The sequence below is a fragment of the Agelaius tricolor genome, unplaced genomic scaffold, assembly GCF_023055355.1.
Source record: "Agelaius tricolor isolate 1412-34295 unplaced genomic scaffold, bAgeTri1.0.p SCAF_154, whole genome shotgun sequence".
Classification (NCBI taxonomy): domain Eukaryota; kingdom Metazoa; phylum Chordata; class Aves; order Passeriformes; family Icteridae; genus Agelaius; species Agelaius tricolor.
This window is the reverse complement of record NW_027269414.1, coordinates 21,718-46,102: the sequence shown is the minus strand read 5'-3', so window position 1 is coordinate 46,102 and position 24,385 is coordinate 21,718. Positions and strand designations below refer to the sequence as shown.

At 48.4% G+C, this 24,385-nt stretch overlaps 1 protein-coding gene across 1 annotated transcript in view; it reads right to left on the bottom strand.

Moving 5' to 3' along the window:
• The window catches only part of LOC139586944 (filamin-A-like), a gene marked incomplete at its 5' end in the record, with an annotated part of 46,664 nt that overhangs the window by 2,835 nt on the left and 19,444 nt on the right, over positions 1-24,385 (bottom strand). Inside the window, 10 exon segments of the mRNA XM_071420631.1 lie at positions 1,194-1,412; positions 2,176-2,394; positions 3,771-3,947; positions 6,386-6,518; positions 14,791-14,906; positions 17,446-17,583; positions 18,844-19,110; positions 20,353-20,475; positions 21,823-21,975; positions 23,941-24,121. Coding sequence (XP_071276732.1) covers positions 1,194-1,412; positions 2,176-2,394; positions 3,771-3,947; positions 6,386-6,518; positions 14,791-14,906; positions 17,446-17,583; positions 18,844-19,110; positions 20,353-20,475; positions 21,823-21,975; positions 23,941-24,121 — 1,726 coding nt within the window.

The window sequence follows — 24,385 nt, the reverse complement described above, 5'->3', positions numbered from 1 at the left end:
AATTTTTTAAAAATTTTTTGGGATTTTTTTTGGATTTTTTTTAATTTTTTTTGAATTTTTTGGGATTTTTTTTAATTTTTGGGATTTTTAAAATTGTTTTGGAATTTTTGGGGATTTTTAAAAAAAAATTTTTAATTTTTTTTGATTTTTTAAAATTTTTTTTTTAATTTTTTGGGATTTTTTTAAATTTTTTTTTAGAATTTTTTTAGAATTTTTTTTGAATTTTTTGAAATTTTTTTTAATTTTTTGGGATTTTTAAAAATTTTTTAGAATTTTTTAGATTTTTTTTTATTTTTGGGGATTTTTTTTTTTTAGAATTTTTTGGAATTTTTTGGGAATTTTTCTTGATTTTTAAAAAATATTTTTTTTTCTAATTTTTTTTTGGATTTATTTCTCAGAATTTTGCAGTTTTTCGATGTGGTTTGGAGTGCTTGGGGGTTGGGGATATTTTGTTTTTTGAGGGGTTTCCGGGAGCCCTGAACCCCCACCAGCAGCATGTTCATGCCTGGAAAGGGAAATAAAATAATTTTGGGGAATTTTGGGGATTTTTTGGGTCATTTTTGGGCCTATCCCACCAGATTTTTAGGACCATTCCAAGGTGGTTTTTGGGACCATTCCAGGGTGGTTTTTGGCTCATTTTTGTGCCCATTCCAGCAGATTTTTGGGGCCATTCCAGGGTTATTTTTGGGACCAGTTCAGGATGGCTTTTAGGGCCATTTCAGGATGGTTTTTGGGCCCATCCCAGCTCATTTTTGGGGCCATTCCAGGGTGGTTTTGGGACCATTCCAGGGTGGTTTTTAGGACCATTCCAGGGTAGGTTTTGGGTCATTTTTGGGGCCATTTCAGGATGGCTTTTAGGACCAATCCAGGGTTGTTTTGGGTCATTTTTGGGTCCATCCCAGCAGATTTTTAGGACCATTCCAGGGTAGTTTTTAGGACCATTCCAGCTCATTTTTGGGGCCATTTCAGGATGGTTTTTAGGACCATTCCAGGCTGGTTTTTGGCTCATTTTTGTGCCCATCCCAGCAGATTTCTAGGACCATTCCAGGGTGGTTTTTAGAACCATTCCAGGGTCGTTTTTAGGACCATTTCAGGCTGATTTTTAGGCCCATTCCAGGCTGGTTTTTGGCCCATTCCAGGCTGGTTTTTGGCCCATTTTTGTGCCCACCCCAGCAGATTCCAGCACCACCCACCGGCCTTGCTGCAGTCCACGCTGAAGGAATTCTTCTGGCCCACGAAGCCCTTGGTGAGCCCCAGGCCTTTGGCCACCACCTTGGAGGCATCCGAGAATTTGGGGGGTCCCGGGGGGGCCCCGGCGGGGGTGGGGGCGGGGGTGGGGCCCCCGTGGCCCCCCGAGTCCACCAGCACCGAGGAGCTCTCGCGGAGGCTGTGGCTGCTCACCAGGCGTGGCCCTAAAACGGGGGAAAAACACCCAAAAAAAACCCCAAAATGTGGGGGTTGGAACTCGAAAAAATCATAGAAGGGGAAGGTGGAAGGTTGGGGTTGAAATGGGAAAAAATTCCGGGGGTGGGAGGTTGAAAAAATTGGGGTGGAAGATGAAAAATTAAGGGGTGGGGATTGAGAGCAGGGGTTGAACTGCAATCCTAAGAATTCACCCCAAAATCCTCTCCAAAGACCCCCAATTCTCCCCCAAAGCCCCCAATTCTCCCCAAGCCTCTGTTAAATCCCCCCCAAATCTCCCCAAACACCCCCAACCTGCCCCAAAACCCCTTGAAACCCCCTCAATCCCCCCCAAATTCCCTTTAATGCCCCCCAAAATCCCCTTTAAACGCCCCCAAACCCCATTTAAACCCCATTTTCCCCCCCAAACCCCCCTGCCCATCACTCACCGGTGATCTTGGCCTTGAAGGGGCTCCCCACGATTTGGTGGGGGCCCCAAATCCCCCCAAAAACCCCTTTAAATCCCCCCAATTCCCCCCCAAACCCCATTTAAACCCCCCTGCCCATCACTCACTGGTGATCTTGGCCTTGAAGGGGCTCCCCAAAACCCCCCCAAAAACCCCCTTTAAAGCCCCCTAAACTCCCTTTAACCTCCCAAAACTCCCTTTAAACACCCCCAAACCCCATTTAAACCCCTCCAAACCCCCTTTAAACACCCCCAAACCCCATTTAAACCCCATTTTCCCCCCCAAACTCCCCCTGCCCGTCACTCACCGGTGATCTTGGCCTTGAAGGGGCTCCCCACGATGTGGTGGGGCCCCCCGAATTTGATGGTGATGAGGTAACTGCCGGGGGCCATGGGCGTGTAGCTGACCCGGAAGCCCTCGGGGCACTCGTGGCACTCCATGGTCACCTTGGAGGGACCCTCGATGGTCACAGCCAGAGCTCCCGGGCCAGCCTTGGACGTGTTCACCACAAACTCGGCCGGGGAGCCTGAGGGGACACCCCAAAATTCACATTTGAGGGGGGGGAAAGGGGGCAAAGTTCCATGGGGTTCATGCAGAGCCCCCCCAAAATCCCAAAATCGAACGCCAAATCCTATGGAAGGAGAAGTTTGAACCCCGAATTCCACGGGGAGGGGGTTCAGGCCCCACTGAGAACCTTCAAATTCCCATTTTTTTCCCAAAATTCCCAATTTTTCCCTTCACATTCTGTCCCTGTGGTGCCACCCTCCAGGCCAGGCCCGTAGGCCGAGACCAGGCCCGGATTCCAGGCCTGCCCCAGATCCCTCCCAAATTCTCATTTTTTCCCCCAAATTCTGCTCCTGTTCTACCCCCTCCCACTCCCTCATCCCCTAAATTCCCATTTTTCCCCCAAAATTCCCAATTTTTCCCCTCACATTCCACACCTCTGGTGCTGCCCTCCAGGCCAGGCCTGTAGGCCGCGACCAGGCCCGGATCCTGGGCCTGTCCCAGATCCCTCCCAAATTCCCATTTTTTTCTCCAAAATTCCCAGTTTTTCCCCCTCTGTGGTGCCCCCTCACACTCCCTCATCCCCTAAACCCCCATTTTTTCCCCAAAATTCCCATTTTCTCCCCCAAATTCTGTACCTGTGGTGCCGCCCTCCAGGCCGGGCCCGTAGGCCGAGACCAGGCCTGGATCCCTGACCTTTCCCAGATCCCTCCCAAATTCCCATTTTTTCCCAAAAATTCCACACCTCTTCTGCCTCCCCACACTCCCTCATCCCCTAAACTCACATTTTTCCCCAAAATTCCCATTTTTTCCCTCAAAATTCCCTACCTGTGGTGCCGCCCTCCAGGCCGGGCCCGTAGGCCGAGACCAGGCCCGGATCCTCGGCCTGTCCCAGATCCCTCCCAAATTCCCATTTTTTCCCAAAAATTCCACACCTCTTCTGCCTCCCCACACTCCCTCATCCCCTAAACCCCCATTTTTTCCCCAAAATTCCCATTTTCTCCCCCAAATTCTGTACCTGTGGTGCCGCCCTCCAGGCCGGGCCCGTAGGCCGAGACCAGGCCCGGATCCTCGGCCTGTCCCAGATCCCTCCCAAATTCCCATTTTTTCCCAAAAATTCCACACCTCTTCTGCCTCCCCACACTCCCTCATCCCCTAAACTCACATTTTTCCCCAAAATTCCCATTTTTTCCCTCAAAATTCCCTACCTGTGGTGCCGCCCTCCAGGCCGGGCCCGTAGGCCGAGACCAGGCCCGGATCCTCGGCCTGTCCCAGATCCCTCCCAAATTCCCATTTTTTCCCAAAAATTCCACACCTCTTCTGCCTCCCCACACTCCCTCATCCCCTAAACCCCCATTTTTTCCCCAAAATTCCCATTTTCTCCCCCAAATTCTGTACCTGTGGTGCCGCCCTCCAGGCCGGGCCCGTAGGCCGAGACCAGGCCCGGATCCCCGGCCTGGCCTGGCTCCCCCACCCGGACCTTGAAGGGGCTCCCAGGGATGTGGGAGCCCTCGAACTTCACATCGATGGAGTAGACGCCGTTCTCCCGGGGGATGAAGCGCACGGCGTATTTGTCTGGGGAAAAGGGACCCCAAAATGAAACCTGAACCATCAAAATTATCCCCAAAATTATCCCTGAAATTACAGAAATCCCAAATTCCTGTGGGCGTATTTGTCTGGGGAAAAGGGACCCCAAAATTAAACTTGAAACCCCAAAATTATCCCTGAAACTCCAGAAATCCCAAATTTCTGTGTGTGGATTTGTCTGGGGAAAAGGGACTCCAAAATTAAACTTGAAACCCCAAAATTATCCCTGAAATTACAGAAATCCCAAATTTCTGTGCGTGGATTTGTCTGGGGAAAAGGGACCCCCAAAATTAAACTTGAACCCTCAAAATTATCCCTGAAATTCCAGAAATCCCAAATTCCTGTGGGCGTATTTGTCTGGGGAAAAGGGACCCCAAAATTAAACCTGAACCCTCAAAATTGAACCTGAAATTCCAGAAATCCCAAATTCCTGTGGGTACATTTGTCTGGGGAAAAGGGACCCCAAAATTAAACTTGAAACCCCAAAATTATCCCTGAAATTACAGAAATCCCAAATTCCTGTGGGCGTATTTGTCTGGGGAAGAGGGACCCCAAAATTAAACTTGAAACCCCAAAATTATCCCTGAAATTACAGAAATCCCAAATTTCTGTGCGTGGATTTGTCTGGGGAAAAGGGACCCCAAAATTAAACCTGAACCCTCAAAATTGAACCTGAAACTCCAGAAATCCCAAATTTCTGTGTTTGGATTTGTCTGGGGAAAAAGGGACCCCAAAATTAAACTTGAAACCCCAAAATTGTCCCTGAAACCCCCAAATTAACCCAAAGACCTCAAAATCATCCCTGAACCCCATTTTTATGGGAACAGGGCAGATTTTGGGCTGGAACTTGCAGATTTTTGTAGGAATTCTCCATTTTTTCAGGGATTTTTGGGGTCCAACCCCAGATTTTGGGGCGTCCCTCACCTGGGGTGACCTCAGAGCTGTGACATTGCCCCAGGAGATCAGAACAGGGCAGATTTTGGGGAGGAATTTGCCGATTTTGGGCAGGAATTTGCCGATTTTAATGCGAAAATTGCAGATTTTTGTAGGAACCCTCAATTTTTTCAGGGATTTTTGGGGTCCAACCCCAGATTTTGGGGTGTCCCTCACCTGGGGTGACCTCGGAGCTGTGGCACCACCCAGGAGGTGAGAACAGGGCAGATTTTGGGCTGGAATTTGCCGATTTTAATGCGAAAATTGCAGATTTTTGTAGGAACACTCCATTTTTTCAGGGATTTTTGGGGTTTTACCCCAGATTTTGGGGTGTCCCTCACCTGGGGTGACCTCAGAGATGTGGCACCACCCAGAGGCCCCAGGGATGGAGCATTTTGAGGTGGAATTTGCCAATTTTGGGGTGGAATTTACCAATTTCAATGTGCATTTTGCAGATTTTTCTAGGAACACTCCATTTTTTCGGGGATTTTTGGGGTTTTACTCCAGGTTTTGGGGTGTCCCTCACCTGGGGTGACCTCAGAGCTGTGGCACCACCCAGGGGCTGGGAATGGGGTGGATTTTGGGGTGGAATTTACCAATTTTGATGTGAAATTTGCAGATTTTGATGTGAAATTTGCAGATTTTTGTAGGAACACTCCATTTTTTCGGGGATTTTTGGGGTCCAACCCCAGATTTTGGGGTGTCCCTCACCTGGGGTGACCTCAGAGATGTGGCACCACCCAGAGCCCCCAGGGATGGAGCATTTTGGGGTGGAATTTGCTGATTTTGAGGTGGAATTTGCTGATTTTGAGGTGGAATTTGCCGATTTTAATGCGAAATTTGCTGATTTTTGTAGGAACACTCCATTTTTTGGGGATTTTTGGGGTTTTACCCCAGATTTTGGGGTGTCCCTCACCTGGGGTGACCTCAGAGCTGTGACACTGCCCCAGGAGATCAGAACAGGGCAGATCTTGGGCAGGAATTTGCCGATTTTGGGGTGGAATTCGCCGATTTTGATGCGAAAATTGCAGATTTTTGTAGGAACTCTCCATTTTTTCGGGGATTTTTGGGGTCCAACCCCAGATTTTGGGGTGTCCCTCACCTGGGGTGACCTCAGAGCTGTGGCACCACCCAGGGGCTGGGAATGGGGTGGAATTTGGGGTGGAATTTACCAATTTTGGGGTGGAATTTGCCGATTTTTCTAGGAATTGAGCAGATTTTTGTAGGAACACTCCATTTTTTCAGGGATTTTTGGGGTTTTACTCCAGGTTTTGGGGTGTCCCTCACCTGGGGTGACCTCGGAGCTGTGGCACCACCCAGAGCCCCCAGGGATGGAGCATTTTGGGGTGGAATTTGCCGATTTTGGGGTGGAATTTGCCGATTTTGAGGTGGAATTTGCCGATTTTAATGCGAAAATTGCAGATTTTTGTAGGAATTCTCCATTTTTTCAGGGATTTTTGGGGTCCAACCCCAGGTTTTGGGGTGTCCCTCACCTGGGGTGACCTCAGAGATGTGACATTCCTCCAGGGCCCCCGAGGGACTGTGGACTTTGGCATCCAGGGCCCCCCTGGCCCCGTTGAGGCTGACGGCGAACGAGGCCGGCTGGTGAACCTTGAGCCCCGACTCCTGGGGGAACACGGGGTCAGACACCCCAAAAACGGCCCTGGGAACCCCCAAAAACCCCGGGGAGCCACCCCCAAACAGGGAGGGGGACACAGCAAAGGTGGGGAATGGGGGAGGAAAGGGAAAAAGAGGGGGAAATAATGAAAAAATAACAAAAAAAAACGCCAAGAAATTGAGTGAGAGTGAGGAGAGTGTGAGGGGGAGAGGGGTAAATCGTGAGAAAATCAAAGAAATCCCTCAAAACAAAACAAAATAAAACAAAGAAAGAGGAAAAAATAATAAAAAACCCAAAGAAATCCCCCCAAAACAAAAAAAAAACCAATAAAAAACTCAAAGAAATCCCCCCAAAATAAAACAAAAAAAAACACAAAGAAAGAGGAAAAAACCCAAGGAAAAACCCAAAGAAATCCCTCCAAAACAAAATTTAAAAACACCAAAGAAAGAGGAAAAAAACCAAAGAAAAACCCAAAGAAATCCCCTCAAAACAAACAAAAAAAAACCCAATAAAAAACCCAAAGAAATCCCCCCAAAACAAAAAAAAAACAATAAAAAATCCAAAGAAATCCTCCCAAAATAAAACAAAAAAAAAAACCAAAGAAAGAGGAAAAAAACCAATAAAAAACCCAAAGAAATTGAGTAAAAGCAAAGAGAAGCTGAGGGGAAGAGGAATAAATCATGAGAAAATCAAAGAAATCCCTCAAAAACAAAGCAAAATAAAACAACAAAGAAAGAGAAAAAAAATAATAAAAAACCCAAAGAAATCACCTAAAAAAGCCAAAAAAAACCCAACCCAAAGAAAGAGGAAAAAACCAAGAAAAACCCAAAGAAATCCCCCCAAAATAAAACAAAAAAAAAGCAAAGAAAGAGGAAAAAACCAAGGAGAAACCCTAAGAAATCCCTCAAAAACAAAATTTAAAAAAACCAAAGAAAGAGGAAAAAAACCAAAGAAAAACCCAAAGAAATCCCCTCAAAAAATAACAAAAAAACCCAGAAAAAACCCAAAGAAATCCTCCCAAAACAAAACAAAATAAAAACCCCAAAGAGAAAAAAAAAAACCAAGAAAAACCTCAAAGAAATCACCTAAAAAAGCAAAAAAAAACAACACAAAGAAAGAGGAAAAGACAAGAAAAAACCCAAAGAAATCCCAAAAAAACAACAAAATAAAAACCCCAAAGAGGAAAAAAATAAGAAAAAACCTCAAAGAAATCACCTAAAAAACCAAAAAAAAAAACCAACACAAAGAAAGAGGAAAAAACCAAGGAAAAAACCCAAAGAAATCCCCCCAAAATAAAACAAAAAAAAAACACAAAGAAAGAGGAAAAAACCAAGGAGAAACCCTAAGAAATCCCTCAAAAACAAAATTTAAAAAAACCAAAGAAAGAGGAAAAAAACCAAAGAAAAATCCAAAGAAATCCCCTCAAAAAATAACAAAAAAACCCAGAAAAAACCCAAAGAAATCCTCCCAAAATAAAACAAAAAAAAAACCAAAGAAAGAGGAAAAAACCAAGGAAAAACCCAAAGAAATTCCACAAAATCAAAAGAACCCAAAGAGAAAAAAACAAGGAAAAAACACAAAGAAATCCCCAAAAACCAAAAATATATCCCAAAGAAATCAACTAAAAAAACAAAAAAAAAACCAAAGAAAGAGAAAAAAAATAAACAAGAAAAAAACCCAAAGAAAACCCCAAAATCCCTAAAAATAAAGATAAAAACCAACAAAAAAAACCTCAAAAAACCCCCCAAAAAAAGAGAAAAAAAACTCCAAAAAAAACCCCAAATCCCCCAAAATAAAGAGAAAAAACAAGAAAAAAAAACCCAAAAAACTCAACCCCAAAAAAACCCAAAGAAAGAAAAACACCTCGAAAAAAGCAAAGAAACCCTAAAAAATCCCTTAAAAAGAACAAATAAACCCCAAAAAACCCCAAAGAAACAAAAAAACCTCACAAATAAAAAATCCCAGAAAAAACACAAAATAAATCCCCATAAAAAACCAAAACAAACCCAAAACCCCACAAAGAAAGGAAAAAAAAACCCCAAAAAATTTTCCAAGAAATGCCCCAAAAATCCCCAAATAAACCCCATAAAACCCCACCAAAAAAACACAAAAAAAACCCCAAAAAACCCTCAAAAAAACCTGAAAAACAACAAGAAAAACCCAAAATAAATCTCCCCAAAAAACCCAAAAATGCCCCAACAACGCCTCCCAAAAAAACCCCAAAAAGCCCAAAAATTCCCCCAAAAAATCCCCAAAAAAGCCAAAAAAAATTTCCCCCCAAAAAGCCAAAAAATCCCAAATATTTTTGGGAAAGGTTGGAAAATTCCAAATTTTCATCCCAAAAAAATTTTGGGAGGGAAAATCCCAAATTCCCAACCCAAATATTTGGGGCAAATTGGAAAATCCCAAATTTTTACCCCAAATACCTGGGGAAAATCAGAAAATCAGAAAATCCCAAACTTCACCCCAAATATTTGGGAAAATTGGAAAATCCCAAATTCTCACTCCCAAAAAATTGGAAAATCCCAAATTCTTACTCAAAAATTATGGGAAAATCAGAAAATCCCAAATTTTCACCTCAAAAATTTGGGGAAAATCGGAAAATCCCAAATTCTTACCCAAAAATAGTTTTAGGATAGAAAATCCCAAATTGCCACCCCAAAAATTATGGGGAAAATTGAAAAATCCCAAAACTTCACCCCAAAAAAGTTGGAAAAATTTTCCGGAAAATCCCAAATCCTCACCCCAGAAATTTGGGGAAAATCAGAAAAACCCAAAACCTCACCCCAAAACTTTGGGAAAAATCAGAAAATCCCAAATCCCCACCCAAAATTTTGGGGAAAATCAGAAAATCCCAAATCCTCACCCCAAAAATTATGGGGAAAATCGGAAAATCAAAAACCTCACCCCAAAAACTTTGGGAAAATTGGAAAATCCCAAATTCTCACTCCCAAAAAATTGGAAAATCCCAAATTCTTACTCAAATATTTGGGAAAAATCAGAAAATCCCAAATTCTTACCCCAAAGTTTTGGGGAAAATCAGAAAATCCCAAATTTTCACCCCAAAAATTTGGGGAAAATCGGAAAATCCCAAATTCTTACCCAAAAATAGTTTTAGGATAGAAAATCCCAAATTGCCACCCCAAAAATTATGGGGATAATTGAAAAATCCCAAAACTTCACCCCAAAAAAGTTGGAAAAATTTTCCGGAAAATCCCAAATCCTCACCCCAGAAATTTGGGGAAAATCAGAAAAACCCAAAACCTCACCCCAAAACTTTGGGAAAAATCAGAAAATCCCAAATTCCCCACCCCAAAACTTTGGGGAAAATCAGAAAATCCCAAATTCCCCCCCTAAAAATTTGGGAAAAATCAGAAAAACCCAAATTCTTACCCCAAATATTTGGGGAAAATTGGAAAATCCCAAATTGCCCCCCAAAGATTTGGGGAAAATCAGAAAATCCCAAATTCCCACCTCCAAAATTATGGGAAAAATCAGAAAATCCCAAATCCCCCCCAAAATTATGGGGAAAATGAGAAAATCCCAAATCCTCACCTCAAAATGTGGGGGAAAATTGGAAAATCCCAAAACTTCACCCCAAAAATTTGGGGAAAATTGGAAAATTCCCCAAATTCACCCCCCAAAAAATTGGGAAAATCAGACAATCCCAAATTTTCATCCCAAAAATTTGGGGGAAATCAGAAAAACCCAAAACCTCACCCCAAAACTTTGGGAAAAATCAGAAAATCCCAAATCCCCACCCAAAAATTTGGGGAAAAATCAGAAAATCCCAAATTTTCACCCAAAAACTTTGGGAAAAATCAGAAAATCCCAAATCCCCCCAAACACAACCCCTCCCCCCCCCTCCCCAAATCCCCAAATTTTTTTTTGGGGATCCCAAAAACCCCAAACCCTCCCCTGAGAGCCCTGGGGAAGCCCCAAAGCCCCAAAATCCCGAATTTTTTTGGGGTTTTTTTTGGGGTTTTTGGGGCCCCCCAGGACCCCACTTACCTTGGGGGGGGAGGGGTTGAACGGCAGCCAGGGGGAGCCCAGCCCCCACTTTTGGGGCTTTTTTGGGGTTTTTTGGGGCCTCTGGGTCCCGTTCAACCCCCCCGGCCCCCCCCTGTTCAAAGCCTTTATCAGAGACACGAGAGAGACCCCACGAGGGCTGGGCAAAAACCCCAAAAAAGCGGATTTGAATATGCTAATGAGGGGTTTGGATATGCTAATGAGGGGTTTGAATATGCTAATGATGATTTGAATATGCTAAATTCTGCTTAAAACCCCTAAATTCTGATTTAAATATCCCAAAAAGTGATTTGAATATCCCAAAATCTGCTTAAAACCCCTAAATTCTTATTAAAATATCCCAAATTCTCATTAAAATATCCCAAAAGCTGATTTGAATATCCCAAAGGCTGATTTGAATATGCTAATGGATGATTTGAATATCCCAAACTCTGCTTAAAACCCCTACATTCTGATTTAAATATTCTAAAACCTGATTTAAATATCCCAAAAGCTGATTTGAATATGCTAAAGGCTGATTAAAATATCCCAAAATCTGCTTAAAATCCCTAAATTCTGATTAAAATATCCCAAAAGCTGATTTAAAACCCTAAATTCTGATTAAATAACCTAAAGCTGATTTGAATATGCTAAAAGCTGATTTGAATATGCCAAAATCTGCTTAAAACCCCTAAATTCTGATTAAAATATCCCAAAAGCTGATTTCAACTCCTAAATTCTGATTAAAATACCCTAAAATCTGCTTAAAATCCCTAAATTCTGATTAAAATATCCCAAAAGCTGATTTGAATATACTAAATTCTGATTAAAATACCCTAAAATCTGCTTAAAATTCCTAAATTCTGATTAAATACCCTAAAGCTGATTTCAACTCCTAAATTCTGATTAAAATATCCCCAAAGCTGATTTGAATATCCTAAAATCTGCTTAAAACCCCTAAATTCTGATTAAAATACCCTAAAGGCTGTTTAAAATCCCTAAATTCTGATTAAAACCCCTAAAGCTGATGAAAATACCCTAAAATCTGCTTTAAAACCTCCCAAATCTGCCCCTACAAACCCCAAAATCTGCCTCTACAAAACCCAAAATCTGCACCTAAAAACCCTAAAACTCCCCCTACAAACCCCAAAATCTGCTCCTAAAAACCCCAAAATCTGCCCCTACAAACCCCAAAACTTTCCCTAAAAACCCCAAAACCTGAACCTAAAAATCCCAAACCTTTCCCTCAAAATCTGCTCCTACAAACCCCAAAACTTTCCCTATAAACCCCAAAATCTGCTCCTAAAAACCCCAAAACTTCCCCTACAAAACCCCAAAATCTGCTCCTAAAAACCACAAAACTTTCCCTCAAAATCTGCTCCTAAAAACCCCAAAATCTGCACCTACAAACCCCAAAACTTTCCCTAAAAACCCCAAAATCTGCACCTACAAACCCCAAAACTTTCCCTAAAAACCCCAAAATCTGCACCTACAAACCCCAAAACTTCCCCTACAAACCCCAAAACTTTCCCTAAAAACCCCAAAACTGCTCCCCAAAATCTGCACCTACAAAACCCCAAAATCTGCTCCTAAAAACCCCAAAACTTCCCCTACAAACCCCAAATCTGCCCCTACAAACCCCAAAATCTGCACCTAAAACCCCCAAAACTTTCCCTACAAACCCCAAAATTTTCCCTACAAACCCCAAAACTGCCCCTACAAACCCCAAAACCCAAACCTAAAAACCCCAAAACTTTCCCTACAAAACCCCAAAATCTGCTCCTAAAAACCCCAAAACTTCCCCTACAAACCCCAAAACTGCCCCTACAAACCCCAAAACTTTCCCTCAAAATCTTCCCCTAAAAACCCCAAAACTTTCCCTAAAAACCCCAAAATCTTTCCCTAAAAACCCCAAAATCTGCCCCTACAAAACCCCAAATTTGCTCCTAAAAACCCCAAATCTTCCCCTATAAACGCCCAAACTGCCCCCACTAAACCCCAAAACTGCTCCTACAAACCCCAAAACTTTCCCTAAAAACCCCAAAACTTTCGCTCAAAATCTGCTCCTAAACACCCCAAAACTTCCCCTACAAAACCCCAAATCTGCCCCTACAAACCCCAAAATCTGCTCCTAAAAACCCCAAAATCTGCTCCTAAAGACCCCAAATCTGCTCCTATAAACCCCAAAACTTCTCCTAAAAACCCCAAAACTTTCCCTCAAAATCTGCTCCTACAAACCCCAAAACTTCCCCTACAAACCCCAAAACTTCCCCTACAAACCTCAAAACTGCTCCCCAAAATCTGCCCCTACAAACCCCAAAATCTGCTCCTATAAACCCCAAAATCTGCTCCTAAAAACCCCAAATCTGCTCCTATAAACCCCAAAACTTCCCCCAAAAACCCCAAAACTTTCCCTCAAAATCTTCCCCTACAAACCCCAAAATCTGCCCCTACAAACCCCAAAACTCCCCCTACAAACCCCAAAACTTTCCCTAAAAACCCCAAAACTGCTCCCCAAAATCTGCACCTACAAAACCCCAAAATCTGCTCCTAAAAACCCCAAAACTTCCCCTACAAACCCCAAATCTGCCCCTACAAACCCCAAAATCTGCACCTAAAACCCCCAAAACTTTCCCTACAAACCCCAAAATTTTCCCTACAAACCCCAAAACTGCCCCTACAAACCCCAAAACCCAAACCTAAAAACCCCAAAACTTTCCCTACAAAACCCCAAAATCTGCTCCTAAACACCCCAAAACTTCCCCTATAAACCCCAAAATCTGCTCCTAAAAACCCCAAAACTTCCCCCAAAAACCCCAAAACTTCCCCTATAAACCCCAAAACTTTCCCTCAAAATCTTCCCCTACAAACCCCAAAATCTGCACCTACAAACCCCAAAACTTCCCCTACAAACCCCAAAACTTTCCCTAAAAACCCCAAAACTGCTCCCCAAAATCTGCACCTACAAAACCCCAAAATCTGCTCCTAAAAACCCCAAAACTTCCCCTACAAACCCCAAATCTGCCCCTACAAACCCCAAAATCTGAACCTAAAACCCCCAAAACTTTCCCTACAAACCCCAAAATTTTCCCTAAAAACCCCAAAACTTCCCCTATAAACCCCAAAAGTGCTCCTAAAAACCCCAAAACTTACCCTAGAAACACCCAAACTGCCCCCACTAACTTCAAAATCTGCTCCTAAAAACCCCAAAACTTCCCCTACAAACCTCAAAACTGCTCCCCAAAATCTGCCCCTACAAACCCCAAAATCTGCTCCTATAAACCCCAAAATCTGCTCCTAAAAACCCCAAATCTGCTCCTATAAACCCCAAAACTTCCCCTACAAAACCCCAAAACTTTCCCTCAAAATCTTCCCCTACAAACCCCAAAACTTCCCCTACAAACCCCAAAACTGCCCCTAAAAACCCCAAATCTTCCCCTACAAACCCCAAAACTTCCCCTAAAAACCTCAAAACTTCCCCTAAAAACCCCAAAACTGCCCCTAAAAACCCCAAAACTTTCCCTCAAAATCTTCCCCTACAAACCCCAAAATCTGCCCCTACAAACCCCAAAACTCCCCCTAAAAACCCCAAAACTTTCCCTAAAAACCCCAAAACTGCTCCCCAAAATCTGCACCTACAAAACCCCAAAATCTGCTCCTAAAAACCCCAAAACTTCCCCTACAAACCCCAAATCTGCCCCTACAAACCCCAAAATCTGCACCTAAAACCCCCAAAACTTTCCCTACAAACCCCAAAATTTTCCCTACAAACCTCAAAACTGCCCCTACAAACCCCAAAACTTTCCCTCAAAATCTGCACCTACAAACCCCAAAACTTCCCCTAAAACCCCCAAAACTGCCCCTACAAACCCCAAAACTTCCCCTATAAACCTCAAAACTTTCCCTCAAAATCTTCTCCTACAAACCCCAAAACTGCCCCTAAAGACCCCAAAACTGCTCCTACAAACCCCAAAATTTGCCCCTAAAAACCCAAAAATCTGCCCCTACAAACCCCAAATCTGCCCCTACAAACCCCAAATCTGCCCCTACAAACCCCAAATCTGCCCCTACAAACCCCAAAATCTGCACCTACAAACCCCAAATCTTCCCCTAAAAACCCCAAAACTTCCCCTACAAACCCCAAAACCTGCCCCAGTTCCCCCCAGTCCTGCTCTGGCCGTGCCCCCCCCCCCATCTCTGTTGTTGTTTTTTTGGGGTTTTTTTGGGTTTTTTTGGGGTTTTTTGGGTGTTTGGGGTCTCCAGGTGCCTCACCTGAAGGCTTGAAACAGTCAAACGCCGCGCGGCGTCGCTGGGGGCCGAGGCCGTCACCACGAAGGGGCTCTCGGGGATGTGCTCATCGTTGAACTTCACTGACACCTCGTAGTCACCTGGGTTGGGGTCAGAGCAGGGGGTTTGACCCCAAAAATCCTAAAAATCCCAAAAATCCCGCTCCAAAAATCCCAAAAATCCCATCCCAAAAACCCCAAAAATCCCGCTCAAAAAACCCCAACAATCCCCTAAAACTCAGCGTCATTCCCTCCCTCAGGGATGTGCTCATCGTTGAACTTCACTGAGACCTCGTAGTCACCTGGGTTGGGGTCAGAGCAGGGGGTTTGACCCCAAAAATCCTAAAAATCCCATCCCAAAAATCCCAAAAACCCCAAAAATCCCAAAATCCTGCTTCAAAATGCCCTGAAATTCGGCTTCGTTCCCTCTCTGTTCCCTCTCTCTGGGCTGTGCTCCTCGTTGAACTTCACCGACACCTCGGAGTCACCTGAGAGGGGTTTGGGGTCAGAGCAGGGGGTTTGACCCCAAAAATCCCAAAAATCCCATCCCAAAAACCCCAAAAATCCCGCTCCAAAAATGCCAAAATCCCCAAAAATCCCGTTCAAAATGCCCTAAAATTCGGCTTCGTTCCCTCTCTGTCCCCTCTCTCGGGCCTGCGTTGTCATTGAACTTCACTGAGACCTTGGAGTCACCTGGGTTGGGGTCAGAGGAAGGGGTTTGACCCCAAAAATCCCAAAAAATCCCAAAAATCCCATCCCAAAATCCCCCAAAACCCCAAAAATCCCCCAGAATTCGGCTTCATTCCCTCTCTGTCCCCACTCTCGGGCCTGCGCTGTCGTTGAATTTCACCGACACCTCGGAGTCACCTGGGTTGGGGTCAGAGGAAGGGGTTTGACCCCAAAAATCCCAAAAAATCCCAAAAATCCCGCTCCAAAAACCCCAAAAATCCCGTTCCAAAAGGCCCTAAAACTCAGCGTTGTCCCCACTCTCGGGGCTGCGCTGTCATTGAACTTCACCGACACCTCGGAGTCACCTGAGAGGGGTTTGGGGTCAGAGCAGGGGGTTTGACCCCAAAAATCCCAAAAAATCCCAAAAATCCCACTCCAAAAATCCCCAAATCCTGCTTCAAAATGCCCTAAAACTCAGCTTCGTTCCCTCTCTGTCCCCACTCTCGGGGATGTGCTCATCGTTGAACTTCACTGAGACCTCGTAGTCACCTGGGTTGGGGTCAGAGCAGGGGGTTTGACCCCAAAATTCCCAAAAATCCCATCCCAAAAACCCCAAAAATCCCGCTCAAAAAACCCCAACAATCCCCTAAAACTCAGCGTCGTTCCCTCTCTCGGGGCTGCGCTGTCACTGAACTTCACTGAGACCTCAGAGTCACCAGGTTTGGGGTCAGAGCAGGGGGTTTGACCCAAAAATCCTAAAAATCCCAAAAATCCCACTCCAAAAATCCCAAAAATCCCAAAATCCTGCTTCAAAATCCCCTAAAATTCGGCCCTGTTCCCTCTCTCGGGGCTGTGCTGTCATTGAACTTCACCCACACCTCGGAGTCACCTGGGTTGGGGACAGAGCAGGGGGTTTGACCCCAAAAATCCTAAAAATCCCAAAAATCCCATCCCAAAAACCCCAAAAATCCCGCTCCAGAAATCCCAAAAATCCTAAAAATCCCACTCTAAAAACCCCAAAAATCCCAAAAATCCCTTAAAATTCGGCTTCGTTCCCTGTCTCGGGGCTGCGCTGTCATTGAACTTCACCCACAGCTCGTAGTCACCTGGGAGGGGTTTGGGGTCAGAGCAGGGGGTTTGACCCCAAAAATCCCAAAAATCCCATCCCAAAAACCCCAAAAATCCCGCTCCAAAAATCCCGTTCAAAATCCCCTAAAACTCAGCGTTGTCCCCACTCTCGGGGCTGCGCTGTCATTGAACTTCACCAACACCTCGGAGTCACCTGGGTTGGGGTCAGAGCAGGGGTTTGACCCCAAAAATCACAAAAATCCTAAAAATCCCATCCCAAAAATCCTAAAAATCCCCAAAATCCTGCTCCAGAAATCCCAAAAAATCCCCCAGAATTTGGCTCTGTTCCCTCTCTGTCCCCACTCTCGGGGCTGTGCTCCTCGTTGAATTTCACTGACACCTCGTAGTCGCCTGGGTTGGGGTCAGAGCAGGGGGTTTGACCCCAAAAATCCTAAAAATCCCAAAAATCCCATCCCAAAAACCCCAAAAATCCTGCCCAAAAATCCTGCCCAAAAATCCCGTTCAAAAATCCCCTAAAACTCAGCGTTGTCCCCACTCTCGGGGCTGCGCTGTCATTGAACTTCACCGACACCTCAGAGTCACCTGGGCTGGGGTCAGAGGAGGGGGTTTGACCCCAAAAATCCTAAAAATCCCACCCCAAAAACCCCAAAAATCCCAAAAATCCCCTAAAATTCGGCTTTGTTCCCACTCTCAGGGATGTGCTTGTGTTGGACTTCACCGATACCTCGGAGTCACCTGAGAGGGGTTTGGGATTAGGGCAGGGGGTTTGACCCCAAAAACTCCAAAATCCTAAAAATCCCCAAAATCCCAACTTTAAAATCCCCAAAAATCCTACAAATCCCACCCCAAAAACCCCAAAACCCCATAAAAGGCCAGCACTGACCGGGTTCCTGCACCACGTAGGAGACCCCGCAGGACCCGTCCTTGTGGTCCTCGAAGGCGATCTCGGCCTTGCTGGGCCCCTCCACGGCGATGGAGAGACCCCCGGCGCCGGCCTCGCGCGTCCAGATGCTGAACTCGGCTGGGGACGGGGAAAACGGGGTCAGGGGACCCCAAAAACCCCAAAAACCACCCCAAAAAACCCCAAAACCACCCCAAAAACCCCAAAACCCCCCCCAAAAACCCCTATAGGGACATAGAGACCCCCGGCGCCGGCCTTGCGCGTCCAGATGCTGAACTCGGCTGGAGACGGGGAAAACGGGGTCAGGGCACCCCGAAAACCCCAAAAACCACCCCAAAAACCATAAAAACCACCCCCAAAAACCCCAAAAACCACCCCAAAAACCCCTATAGGGACACAGAGACCCCCGGCGCCGGCCTCGCGCATCCAGATGCTGAACCCGGCTGGGGACGGGGAAAAACGGGGTCAGGGGACCCCAAAAACCACCCTAAAAACCCAAAAAACCACCCCAAAAACCCATAAACCACGCCTCTATTGGAAAAACCCCATAAATTCTGGAAAAAAAACCCATAAATTCCCCTATAGGGACACAGAGACCCCCGGCGCCGGCCTCGCGCGTCCAGATGCTGAACTCGGCTGGGGAGAGGGGAAACGGGGTCAGGGCACCCCGAAAACCCCAAAAACCACCCCAAAAACCCCAAAAAACACCCCAAAAACCCCAAAAAACACCCCAAAAAACCCATAAGCCATGGCTGTACTGGAAAAACCCCATAAACCCCATAAATTCTCGAAAAAAAACCCATAAATTCCCCTATAGGGACACAGAGACCCCAGGCCCAGCATTGTGGGTCCGGATGCTGAACTCGGCTGGGGACGGGGGAAAATGGGGTCAGGGGACCCCAAAAACCCCAAAACCCCAAAAACCACCCCAAAAAAACCCATAAACCAGCCACAACACCTCCTGTTACTGAAAAACCCCATAAATTCTGGGAAAAAACCCCATAAATTCCCCTATAGGGACACAGAGACCCCCGGCGCCGGCCTCGCGCGTCCAGATGCTGAACTCGGCTGGGGACGGGGAAAACGGGGTCAGGGGACCCCAAAAACCCCAAAAAACCCCATAAACCACCCCAAAAAACCCGCATAAACCATGGCTGTACAGGAAAAAACCCATTTCCGGGGTCCCCTTCCCCATTTCCGGTGCCCCCTCTCCCCATTTCCGGGGTCCCCCTCCCCATTTCCGGGTGCCCTCTCCCCATTTCCGGTGCCCCCATCCCATTTCCGGTGCCCCCCATCCCATTTCCGGTGCCCCCCTCCCCATTTTCGGGGTCCCCCATCCCCATTTCCGGTGCCCCCCATCCCCATTTCCGGCGTGCTCACCGGGGCTCCCGGCCTCGGCCCTCTCCAGTCCGGGCCCCCCAGCCCGGACCTTGTGGGCGCCGCCCTCTCCCAGGGGTCCCACGGTGAACTGGAAGGGGCTCCCGGGCACGTGCTGGCCCCGGTCCTTGACGCTGACCCGGTGGGCCCCGGTCTCCTGCGGCACGAAGCGAACCCCGACCGTGCCCCCGGCACCGGGCACCACCTGCGCCGCCACCGGCTGCCCCGAGGGACCCGAGACCTGGGCGGTGACGTCCGAGATGGAGAGTTCTGGGGGGAAAATGGGGGAAAAATGGGGAAAAATGGGGAAAAATGGGGTTAATTATGGGAAATGGTCAATGTGGGACCGGAGACCTGGGCGGTGACGTCGGAGATGGAGAGTTCTGGGGGGAAATATGAGGGAAAAAAAGGTGAAAATGGGGAAAAATGGAGAAAAAATGGAGAAAAAATGGGGTTATTGAGGGGAAAAATGGGGAAAAATGGGGGAAAATTGGGTTATTGGGATCCGTGACCTGGGCGGTGACATTGGAGATGGAGAGCTCTGGGGGGAAAATGGGGAAAAATGGGGGAAAATGGGAAAAATGGAGAAAAAATGGAGAAAAAATGGGGTTATTGGGACTGGAGACCTGGGCGGTGACGTCCAAGACGGAGAGTTCTGGGGGAAAATGGGGAAAAAATGGGGTGAAAAATGGGGTTATTGGGGGGGAAAATGGAGTTAATTATGGGAAATGGTCAATGTGGGACTGGTGACCTGGGCGGTGACATTGGAGACAGAGAGCTCTGGGAGGAAAATAGAAAAACATGGGGTGAAAAATGGGATTATTGGGGGGAAAAAATGGGGTTATTGGGGGGAAAATGGGATTATTGGGGTGAAAAATGGGATTATTGGGGGGAAAATGGGATTATTGGGGGGAAAATGGGATTATTGGGGGGAAAAATGGGATTATTTAGGGGAAATGACCCATGTGGGACTGATCACCTGTGCAGTCACAGGACCCCCAGAACATCCCCCAGGACACCTCCAGGGATGCTCGGGGGCTTCCCTGAAGATGTGAGGACCCCCTGAGACGCCCCAGGACCCCCCCAGAACCCCCAAAACCCCATCCAGGACCCTCCAGGACCCTCCCAGGACCCCTCAGGACCCTCCCAGGACCCCTCAGGACCCCTCAGGACCCTCTAGGACCCTCCAGGACCCTCCCAGGACCCCTCAGGACCCTCCCAGGACCCCCCAGTTCCTCCCAGGACCCTCCCAGGACCTCCCAGGACCCTCCAGAACCCCCTCAGGACCCCTCAGGACCCCCCAGATCCCCCCAGGACCCCTCCAAAACCCCCCAGGACCCCCCAGGACTCCCCAAAACCCCCCCAGAACCCCCCCCAGGACCCTCCCAGGACCTCCCAGGACCCCCCAGGACCCCCCAGGACCTCCCAGGACCCTCCAGAACCCCCTCAGGACCCCCCAAAACCCCCCCAGGACCCCCCCAGGACCCCCCAGGACCCCCCAGGGACCCTCACCGGGCATTTTGAGGCTGAGGTCGCAGGGGGTGCCCACGCTGGCCTCGGGGGGCGCGCGGCGCCTCCGGGTGATGCTCTCACGCACGCGGCCCTCGCCCGTCACCTTCACCGAGAAGGGGCTCCCTGGGGAGGAACTGGGGTCAGTCGGGACCCCCCAGGACCCCCCCAAAATCCCCAAATTCCTCTGAGGTTGAGGAGCCCCAAAATGTCCCCAAAATCCCCCCCAAAATGCCCCAATTGAGGCTCCCCCAGCCCTGGCACCTTCACCGAGAAGGGGCTCCCTGGGCAGGGGGGTTGGGGTCAGTCGGGACCCCCCAGGACCCCCCCAAAATCCCCAAATTCCTCTGAGGTTGAGGAGCCCCAAAATGGCCCCAAAATGTCCCCAAAATCCCCCCCAAAATGCCCCAAATGAGGCTCCCCCAGCCCCGGCACCTTCACCGAGAAGGGGCTCCCTGGGCAGGGGGGGTTGGGGTCACTCGGGACCCCCCAAAAGCTCCTCGGACCCCCCAGGACGCCCTCCAAAATCTCCAAATTCCTCTGAGGTTTAGAACCCCCAAAATGTCCCCAAAATGCCCCAATTGAGGCTCCCCCAGCCCTGGCACCTTCGCTCAGAAGGGGCTCCCTGGGCAGGGGGGGTTGGGGTCAGTCGGGACCCCCAGAACACTCCCAGTATCTCCCAGTATCTCCCAATCCCCTCCCAGTCCCTCCCGGTCTCTCCCAGTATCCCCAAATCCCCTCCCAGTCCTTCCCAATGTACCCAAATCCCCTCCCAGTCCCTCCCAGTCCCTCCCAGTATCTCCCAGTGCCCCCAAATTCCCTCCCAATGTCTCCAAAACCCCTCCCAGTGCCCTCCCAGTCCCACTCAGTCCCTCCCAGTGTCCCTCAATCCCCTCCCAGTCCCTCCCAATATCTCCCAGTCCTTCCCAGTGCCCCCAAACCCCTTCCCAGTCCCTCCCACTCCCTCCCAGTGCCCCCAAATTCCCTCCCAGTCCCTCCCAGTACCTCCCAGTGCCCCCAAATCCCCTCACAATGTCTGAAAATCCCCTCCCAGTGCCCTCCCAGTGTCCCTCAATCCCCTCCCAGTATCCCCAAATCCCCTCCCAGTCCCTCCCAGTCCCCCCCAGTGTCCTTCAATCCCCTCCCAGTCCCTCCCAGTCCCTCCCAGTATCTCCCAGTGCCTCCAAATCCCCTCCCAGTGTCCCCAAATCCCCTCCCAGTCCCTCCTGGTCTCTCCCAGTATTCCCAAACCGCCTCCCAGTGCCCTCCCAGTCCCTCCCAGTGCCCCCAAATGCCCTCCCAGTACCCCCAAACCCCCTCCCAATCCCCTCCCAATCCCCTCCCAGTCCCTCCCAATCCCTCCCAATCCCTCCCAGTCCTTCCCAGTCCCTCCCAGTCCCTCCCAATCCCCTCCCAGTCCCTCCCAATCCCCTCCCAGTCCCTCCCAGTCCCCCCAGTTCCCCCAGTGCTCACCGGGCACGTGCTGCTCCCCGAATTTGACGGAGATGATGTAGTTGCCGGGCTCGGTGGGGCAGTAGGAGACGCGGCAGGTGCCGTCCTCCAGCTCCTCCGTGGTGATGTCCACCTTGCTGGGGCCCTCGATGGACAGGCTCAGGCCCCCGTAGCCTGGGGGGGGTCACAGGGGTCAGGACAGAACCCAAAAACCCCCAAAAAATCCACCCCAAAAAACCCCAAATCCTGGAATTCTCCACATTGCATGAAAACCCTAAAATACCCCAAAAAACCCCCCAAAAATTCCATTAAAAATGCCAAAAACCACTCATTGGACAGACTCAGCTCCCTGTACTCTGGGGGGTCACGGGGTCAGGACAGAACCCAAAAACCCCCAAAAATCCACCCCAAAAAACCCCAAATCCTGGAATTCTCCACATTGCATGAAAACCCTAAAATACCCCAAAAAAATCCTGTTAAAAATGCCAAGAACCACTCACTGGACAGGCTCAGCTCCCTGTACCCTGAGGAGGTCCAGGACATCAGGACAGACCCCAAAAACCCCCAAAAATCCACCCCAAAAAACCCCAAATCCTGGAATTCTCCATATTGCATGAAAACCCTGAAATAACACAAAAAATCCTAAAATACCCCAAACAAATCCCATTAAAAATGCCAAAAACCCCTCACTGGGCAGGCTCAGGCCCCCATACCCTGAGGGGGTCACAGGGTCAGGACAGACCCCAAAAACCCCCAAAAAATCCACCCCAAAAAAACCCCAAATCCTGACATTCCCCATATTGCATGAAAACCCTAAAACACCCCAAAAAAATCCTAAGAAACCCTAAAAAACCCCAAAAAATCCCATTAGAAACTCCAAAAAAACTCTCATTGGACAGGCTCAGCCCCTCGTAGCCTGAGGGGGTCACAGGGTCAGGACAGAACCCAAAAACCCCAAAAAATCCACCCCAAAAAACTCAAATCCCAAAATCCTCCATGTTGCATAAAAATCCCAAAATACCCCATAAAATCAAAAAAAAAATCCCATTAAAAATGCCAAGAACCACTCACTGGACAGGCTCAGGTCCCAGTACCCTGAGGGGTCCAGGACATCAGGACAGAGCCCAAAAACCCCCAAAAAATCCACCCCAAAAAACCCCAAATCCTGGAATTCTCCATATTGCATGAAAACCCTAAAATACCCCCAAAAATCCTGTTAAAAATGCCAAAAACCACTCATTGGACAGGCTCAGCCTCTGTATCCTGAGGGGGTCACAGGGTCAGGACAGAACTCAAAAACCCCCAAAAATCCACCCCAAAAAACCCCAAATCCTGGAATTCTCCACATTGCATGAAAACCCTGAAATACCCCAAAAAAAACCCTAAAATACCCCAAAAAAATCCCATTAAAAATGCCAAAAAAACCCCTCACTGGACAGGCTCAGCCTCCCATAGCCTGAAGGGGTCACAGGGTCAGGACAGACCCCAAAAACCCCAAAAAATCCACCCCAAAAAACTCAAATCCCAAAATCTCCCAGTAAAAACCAAGCCAGTGTCCCCAAACCCCCTCCCAGTCCCTCCCAGTCTGTCCCAGTCCCTCCCAGTGCCATTCCCAGTCCCTCCCAGTGCCATTCCCAGTCCATCCCAGTGCTCCCAGTCCCTCCCAGTGCCATTCCCAGTGCTCCCAGTCCCTCCCAGTGCCATTCCCAGTCCATCCCAGTGCTCCCAGTCTCACCAGCCTGGCGGGTGTCGATGGTGAACTGGGCTGGCTGGAACGTGGTGCCAGTCCCAGTCCCTCCCAGTGTCCCCAGTGCCATTCCCAGTGTCCCCAAATCCCCTCCCAGTCCCTCCCAGTCTGTCCCAGTGCCAGTCCCAGTGCTCCCAGTCTGTCCCAGTCCCTCCCAGTGCTCCCAGTCTCACCAGCCTGGCGGGTTTCAATGGTGAACTGGGCAGGCTGGAACGTGGTGCCCTCACTCAGGCCCAGTCCCAGTGTCCCCAAATCCCCTCCCAGTGCCCCCAGTCTGTCCCAGTCTGTCCCAGTGCTCCCAGTCTGTCCCAGTGCCATTCCCAGTGCTCCCAGTCCCTCCCAGTGCCATTCCCAGTGCTCCCAGTCCCTCCCAGTGCCATTCCCAGTCTCACCAGCCTGGCGGGTGTCGATGGTGAACTGGGCAGGCTGGAACGTGGTGCCCTCGCTCAGGCCGGGGCCCCTCAGCAGCACCCGTGAGGCGTCGCCGAGCTCGGCCTGGCTGATGGTGACAGCCAGGGGACTGCGGGGCAGCGGCTGTCCCCCCCTGGTGACATGGACCAGGTGCTCCCCCACCTCCTGGGGGACAAAGGAAATACCTGCAGGGACACAGAAATGTCACACATGGGGACAGGGATGGGTCACACATGGGGACAGGGACATGGAAATGTCACACACAGGGACAGGGACACAGGGACAGGGACACAGAAATGTCATACACAGGGACAGGGACTGTCCCCCCCTGGTGACATGGACCAGGTGCTCCCCCACCTCCTGGGGGACAAAGGAGATCCCTGCGGGGACAGGGATGGGTCACACATGGGGACAGGGACATGGAAA